At 38.9% G+C, this 6667-nt stretch overlaps 1 protein-coding gene across 1 annotated transcript; it reads left to right on the top strand.

Moving 5' to 3' along the window:
- The first annotated feature begins 337 nt into the window (after positions 1-337).
- Positions 338-6416, top strand: fgf19 (fibroblast growth factor 19). Its single transcript, XM_003456559.5, has 3 exons — positions 338-587; positions 689-792; positions 3645-6416. The coding sequence occupies exons 1-3, from the start codon at positions 380-382 to the stop codon at positions 3957-3959; spliced, it is 627 nt and encodes a 208-aa protein (XP_003456607.1). The 5' UTR covers positions 338-379; the 3' UTR covers positions 3960-6416.
- Positions 6417-6667: the final 251 nt, after the last annotated feature.

The raw sequence follows: 6667 nt of genomic DNA, 5'->3' as shown, positions 1-6667 counted from the left end.
TGGCGATTAATTTACAACATACAATTGCTAAAACTGAAGTCTCCTACAGTATTTTTCTGTTACTAGTGATCTCCTTTTATGTGCTGTTTTTAACATCATATATTGTGCATAAAGAAAAACCTATATGATTGTGTTTATAGTCTGCACAACAGTCCGTATATAATGGCACGTTCAGCTGATCTTTGACTCTAACATGACTTGGGCTCGGTTGGGGCCAGCGGAGAGCCATGATTCAGTTGGATGTTGTGCAGGGGTGTGTTGTGGTATGTTTCTGGGAAAAGGGGTTATCTGCTGCTGATAAGAGCCACGTTTAAAAGGCTGTGCAGGAAGAGGTCCACTTACTTCACTACCAGCTGGAGGGAGCCACAACACGCGAATCATGCTGCTGCTCCTCATCGTATCCATTGTCAATATGCTTTTTGGTGTTGGAATGGTTTGCATGCCCCTGTCAGACAACGGGCCCCACATCGCCCACGGCTGGGCCCAGGTGGTCCGGCTCAGGCACCTTTACGCCACCAGACCGGGAATGCACCTGCTGATCAGTGAGGGTGGACAGATCCGTGGTTCTGCCGTCCAGACTCTGCACAGTAAGTGGAACACTTTGAAGCGCAGAGTCAAAAGGCTGCAAACTGCGGTACTTGTTACTAACCGCAGTGTTTCTTCGCTGTGGGGAACATTTCCATTTTAGGCCTAATGGAGATTCGTCCAGTCGGTCCAGGCCGTGTTGTCATCAGAGGGGTAGCAACCGCAAGGTTTCTCTGCATAGAAGACGACGGCACACTGTACTCATCGGTGAGCATAATAATAATACTAATAATACTAACAAAAGGAGAAGAATACATATTTTTATTTATACCACTTATCAAAGCAAGAGATACAAAATTCTTTCCAAAATCACACATAAAAGAATAAAATACAATGTAGAACGATGTAGCATATCTAATTAAGTGACAAATGCAGTTCATTAAAAACATGACAAATGTCACACACTTGTATTGCGTGCAGAGTGAATGATACTGATATCAAACAGTAAAGTATACATTTGTAGTAAAAGTTTGAATTGCACAGTGACACTGCTCACATGCAACGTTTAAGCTTAAGTTAAGAGAAATATTCAAATCTCAGAGTGCAAATAGAACAAACAAAATAGAAAAATGGCAACATAAACAAATGAAAAAAACTAATTATTACTAAATATTTTTAGTAATATCTGTCAGTTATTACATGTTTTTCGAGTTAAGAATACAATTTTTTTTTTTTAATGTTATAAATTAATTCAGTTATAGTTTCAGTTCGTGGGTTAAATTTTATGTGATAATTCCAAATAATAAAAGTTGTGAGGGAGGGGGGTGTTTTTGTGGTAGCTAACATTTTTTCTAAATGTTACATCTCAAGATGGAGTCATGACCAGCTTCTTCCTCCTCATCTTTCAGCTAGTCCTAGAGCTCAAACAGATTCACAAAGCAGCTCCAAGCAAAAGTAGACACTCTGCTTGTACGTTTTTCATGTGCCTCATTTTGGAAATGTCTCTGAAATTCCAGCACTGGAGAGTTTGTTCTGTATTAACAAGCAAACTACCCAACCCTTTGTTTGGAAAGTAAGAATATCTACCCCCACACATAGACCAAGCTTATATTGATGCTGCTTGTGGACTTTCCCGTGAAACATAACGTTTTCACTCTGTGCAGTCCTGTACGAAATTAAGTGCACACCATGATTCAGTAGCTTGTAAAACCACCTTTAGCAGTAATGCTCATTAGAAAGACTTTATTCTCTCACATCGTTGTGGAGGAATTTTGGACCACAATGATGTGCAACAAAGTCGCTTTGGTTCATTGCTGTTTGCAGACATTTGTTTATGCACAGGTCTCTTAAAGTTATGCCACAGCATGTTAGTTGGGTTGAGTTCTGGACTTTGACTGGGCCACTGCAACATCTTAATTAATTTTTTTTCAGCCATTCTGTTGTAAATGTATTGCTATGCTTGGGATCATTGTCCTGTTGAATGATCCATTTTCAGGCAAGCGTTTGGCTCAGCATACTTTGGTATACAGAAGAATACATGGTTGACTCAGTGATTTTAAGGTGCCCAAATGATCAGCACTCCACCACAGTGCTGACAGTTGCTTTGAGGTAATTGTGCTCATATACTGTGCTTGGTTTTCTCCAAACGTGGTGCTGTACACCATGGCCAGACATCTCCACTTGGACTTTGTTCCAGAAGTTTTGAGGTTTGTTTGTTGTTGCTGTCATGTTCTTTTTAAAGAGAAGAAGCAAGCCATACTTGTTCAGTCTTTTTCGAAATTTGCTGTGAAGAATTTTAACGTTTAACATACAAACTGAGGCCTATCGAGTTAGAGATGTAGGTCTCAGGTTTTTTGGCAGTTTATCTGAGCATTGCACAGTCTGACCTTGGGGATAATTTGCTGGAACATCCACACCTGGGAAGACTGAGACACGTTAACACAGACCTGCAAACTGCCTAAAGTTCTGCTTTTGTGGAGCATCTGGCTGCCTCTTCTCCTCTTAATTCCTATGGAAGTAGTACAGGTGCATTTAAGCGTTCACAAGATTGTATAGCCATGTGAATATTCATGATCCTTTCTGCCTGTGATTGCGACTATGTTATATTTATGTACTGCAACAGCTATAATAGTTACAATACCAGCTGCAGTTGCATCTCATGCAACAAGTGCTAATACACTTTACCTCACACAGACAATCACAATGTAACCATGATGACCACCGGTCCATCTAAAATGGAGCCTTTCTCAGCAGTGTCATGTTTTTTTCTCTTCATATGAGGAGACACACATGACAAGTAAAATACAAGACAGCCAAAATAAGCTTCTTCTCCATCTTTGTCCTATTTGTAAACTTTCTAAAGCAAAAACCTGTTGGAAAAATGTTTTAACTGATTAATCTGATTGATTAATAATTAATCTTTCTCTATTTCATAATCTGCACAGTTCTACTGAAATGCGATTATTACTGGTTTAAACTTTATATTCTGATACAGTGCTTTTACTTCAATAAATACTTTAGTTTCACTTGGTGTCAAGCTGGCATTTGAACTCTAAGTGGTGAACTGTTATTCCATAAAGAAAGTAGATGTAATTTTTGACTACAAACTTCTTCAGTGGCTATTCTAGAAAGGTTTCTGTAGACACAAGTGACGCAAGGTCTGCCGTGCTTGTGATATGTTGTTAATCGGCTTCCATATTCACTGCATGCAGCAGAGTCATTCATTCAAATAGTCGACCAGTTCATCAACCTTTGTTCAGTGTGGTGCAGGGCAGGATGTGTTTGCAAAGTGGAAAAACCTGAATGAAAAGACCCAGCAGCACCAACAACAACCTTGGCCTCTGGCTGGGTATCTTTGGTCAAAGTAAACAGCCATCGAAGAACTTGCAGTGCCATTTACGTATGTTTTTTTTGTGTGTTTTTTTTTTTTTGTTAATAGTCCCTGTTAACCCTTACCCCTCATTGTACAACATGTATATAGGATCAGCAAACAAATACATTTTTAGTCGAAACAAATGCCAAAAAGCCATATTTTTTACTTATTTCAAATAAAGGATACAATAAAGTATATTGTAGAATGTGGAGAGTGATACATGTGAATGTAATGTCAACTTTTCCAGCACGCCTACAGCAGAGAGGACTGCATCTTCAGAGAGCAGATCTTGCCAGATGGGTACAACATCTACATCTCTGACAGACATGGAGTCCTGCTCAGTCTGGGAAACCACCGGCAAAGACTGCAGGGCTTAGACCGAGGAGATCCAGCCCTGGCCCAGTTCCTCCCCAGGATCAGCACTCTGAATCAAATCCCTTCCCCTGGGGCAAACATCGGTGACCACATGAAAGTAGCAAAAACAGAAGAACCTGTGGACACAATAGATTCATTTGGAAAGTTCTCTCAGATCATTGACAGTCCCAGCTTCCATAAGAGATGAGACTGCAACTCTAAGACACCTGTTAATGCATGTGCCAAGGGGTGTCTGTGCACTCTTCTCTGAGTGTTGTAAAACCAGCGACTGGGTGCAGCATTCCTGCACCGGGGAAAGTACCTGCCAGCACTATTAAGTCCAAAAGACTACAAGTGACCCAAAAGACTACAAGAGCAGCATCCAACAGAGTGGAGAATGACAGCTGTCGTCTGTATGCTCTACAGGACACTGGTACGACAAGGCGAGGGTGCTCACTGATCACAGGCAAACAAAAAGCAGCACAAACACATGCAGGAAAAGGAATTAGAAGTCAGACTGACTGAGAAGGAGCAACGTAAATGCTGTAACATTAAAGAAAGAGTCCGACGTTCTGCCTATTAGGCCTTTCCATCACGTATTCCTGAAATATGAAGCAGGATTTGGGCTTAGTGAGGAAACCTCTGGTTTAACCTTGGGTTTTACTGTCATTGAGGTGCTCCACTTTTCACATCGCCACAGTAAATTATGCTCTGGAGCAGATAGTGTTCAAGATAAGCAATCAACACATACAAAACCTTGGCGTGCAGGCAATGAGAGGGTTTCTAGTTTGTGAACATTTTTAAAGACTTTTCCTGAAAACCATCAATGGATTTTTTTTTTTACTTCTGTGTTAAGCCAGACCCTCTTATGCATATATGATGTAGCAGTGATGCTGATAAGTTGACACGCAACTGGATTTTTTACTAATTTATTTAATTTCATTTTAACCTAATTTAATTTTTCCCAGCTTTTCAGTTTTACAGACCACTCAAAACTCTTAACACTATAAATTAAACACTTCTTAATACAACCTTTTTAATATTGCTTAGCCTGATGTCAGTAGTGGGGTAGGTTCAATCAGATGAGGTATACAGATGAGGATAATATGGATATGTTGAACTTGCTTTATAGAACTGGCCTCTGTAGGAAAGAGGGCAAGTGGTGACTGAGGGTAGACTATCTTTCTGAATTGAAGATGATGTGTAGAATAAGATCAACACAAAGCATGCAGGAGGCAGTACCTGTTTGGACATCCATGTTTTCACACTGAGCTCTGTCAGGTAATGTCTGAAGAACTTCACGACTACAGTATATAGTGTAGATGGTACTGTAAAACTACAGCAAATACTTTAGTTTTTAAATATCAGTGTCATTCCTGTTTAATCATTGTACCTTCATATTTCCTTAATATGTCCTGTTTCCTGTTACATGTAAGGATGTAGGGGTGTGTGAGTGGCTCATCCAGTGGTTTGCATCTTAAGCTCAATACTGTACACCAGTTTGTCACAGACGCATTCATCAGTGTGTGATAGATTGTTGTATAAAGCGCTATGAGTGCTCCAGGAAAGCGCCATATAAGAATCAGTCCACTTAGCATTTCGTCCATGATAGATCATATATCCAATGAGGTGGTATACTAACCTCTGTGAATGTGATTTGCAGTCAAAAGTACTTTATATATGTACTAATTTAATGTGATAAACCATTTCAAGCTTGGTCACTGTGCAGTTCTGTTGCTCTTAGATATATTTAAAAAAAATTATAAATAATCACACGCACAGCACACTAAGTATATCAAAGAAGCACTTACTACAGTAATTAGCAATGTATAATACCAACAGGCTATGTGCTGCAGGCTTTTAAGCTGGCTATAAATAAACAATTGCTTAAATACCTGGTACTATATCCAGCTGTTAAAGTTCATTACAGTCCAACAGTGCTTTTACTTTGAAACTTCTTAAATGAGCTGTTTTAAATTGTCCATGGTTTATTTGAAGAATTTCAGAGAGGGTTTAGAGCTCATCATGGCATAGAAAAACATTTTTAAAAAATATGAAGAGGTTAATAAATGAAAGTCTAAACATGATACTATAAGCGGCTTAAATCTAAATTTAATGCAGGTATTGTGCTATGGGGGTAAAGATTTTCTTTATCTGTCCTTGTGGTACTGAGACAGAGATGTTAGAGAAAGTGTTCACCTGCACTCCCAGTAAGTAGCGCAGTCAGGATCCATTAATTATCCACAGCCACAGAGCTCTGGATGACCTCTGCTTCAGAAAGAGCATTATTGTTGTCCAAACAGCTCACATTCAGCTCCAGCACTTTAAGCCTGCCTTGCCTGGATTATAGGTACTGATGGCCAAATGAAGCTTTCTGAAGCATTGAAGCTTGTGTTGAAATACGGTTCATTACTCTAAGCATTTCAACACAGTCCTCTCTGGTGACATCTGGTGGACAAAAATATGAAGAGCAGCTTGAATCTACAAAATCAAATGAACTACTTCATGATGACTGCCCATTCTACAGAGTGGAGTTTACAATTCTGTCTGATATTGGGCCACCATTGTGTTGCTTTGAAAATGTATTTTTTGGGGTAAAAAAAATTGTTATGTTTATTTGTTTAATAAATAATTTTCATCAGTAAACTTTGCTTGTTTAAACTTGTTCCATAGTGTGGTCTTTCTTTGCTTGTGACTTCTTGATGTTGGTAAATACAATAGATGAAAAATAGATATAATATAGATATAATATTGTACAACACATTATGGAGTATACTTCTGCTGTAATTCAATTCAATTCAATTCAATTTTATTTATATAGCGCCAAATCACAACAAAAGTCGCCTCAAGGCGCTTTATATTGTACAGTAGATAGCACAATAATAAATAAAGAGAAAAACCCAACAATCATATGAC

Source organism: Oreochromis niloticus, linkage group LG1, assembly GCF_001858045.2.
Source record: "Oreochromis niloticus isolate F11D_XX linkage group LG1, O_niloticus_UMD_NMBU, whole genome shotgun sequence".
NCBI classification, from domain to species: Eukaryota; Metazoa; Chordata; class Actinopteri; order Cichliformes; family Cichlidae; genus Oreochromis; species Oreochromis niloticus.
This window is presented reverse-complemented; position numbering and strand designations above follow the sequence as displayed.

Bases quoted from the DNA above. Each gene is read 5' to 3' on its own strand.
- fgf19 (XM_003456559.5), top strand. From the start codon at position 380: ATGCTGCTGCTCCTCATCGTATCCATTGTCAATATGCTTTTTGGTGTT. The intron at 588-688 runs GTAAGTGGAACA...TTTCCATTTTAG, and splicing joins TGCCGTCCAGACTCTGCACA to GCCTAATGGAGATTCGTCCA. The intron at 793-3,644 runs GTGAGCATAATA...CAACTTTTCCAG, and splicing joins ACGGCACACTGTACTCATCG to CACGCCTACAGCAGAGAGGA.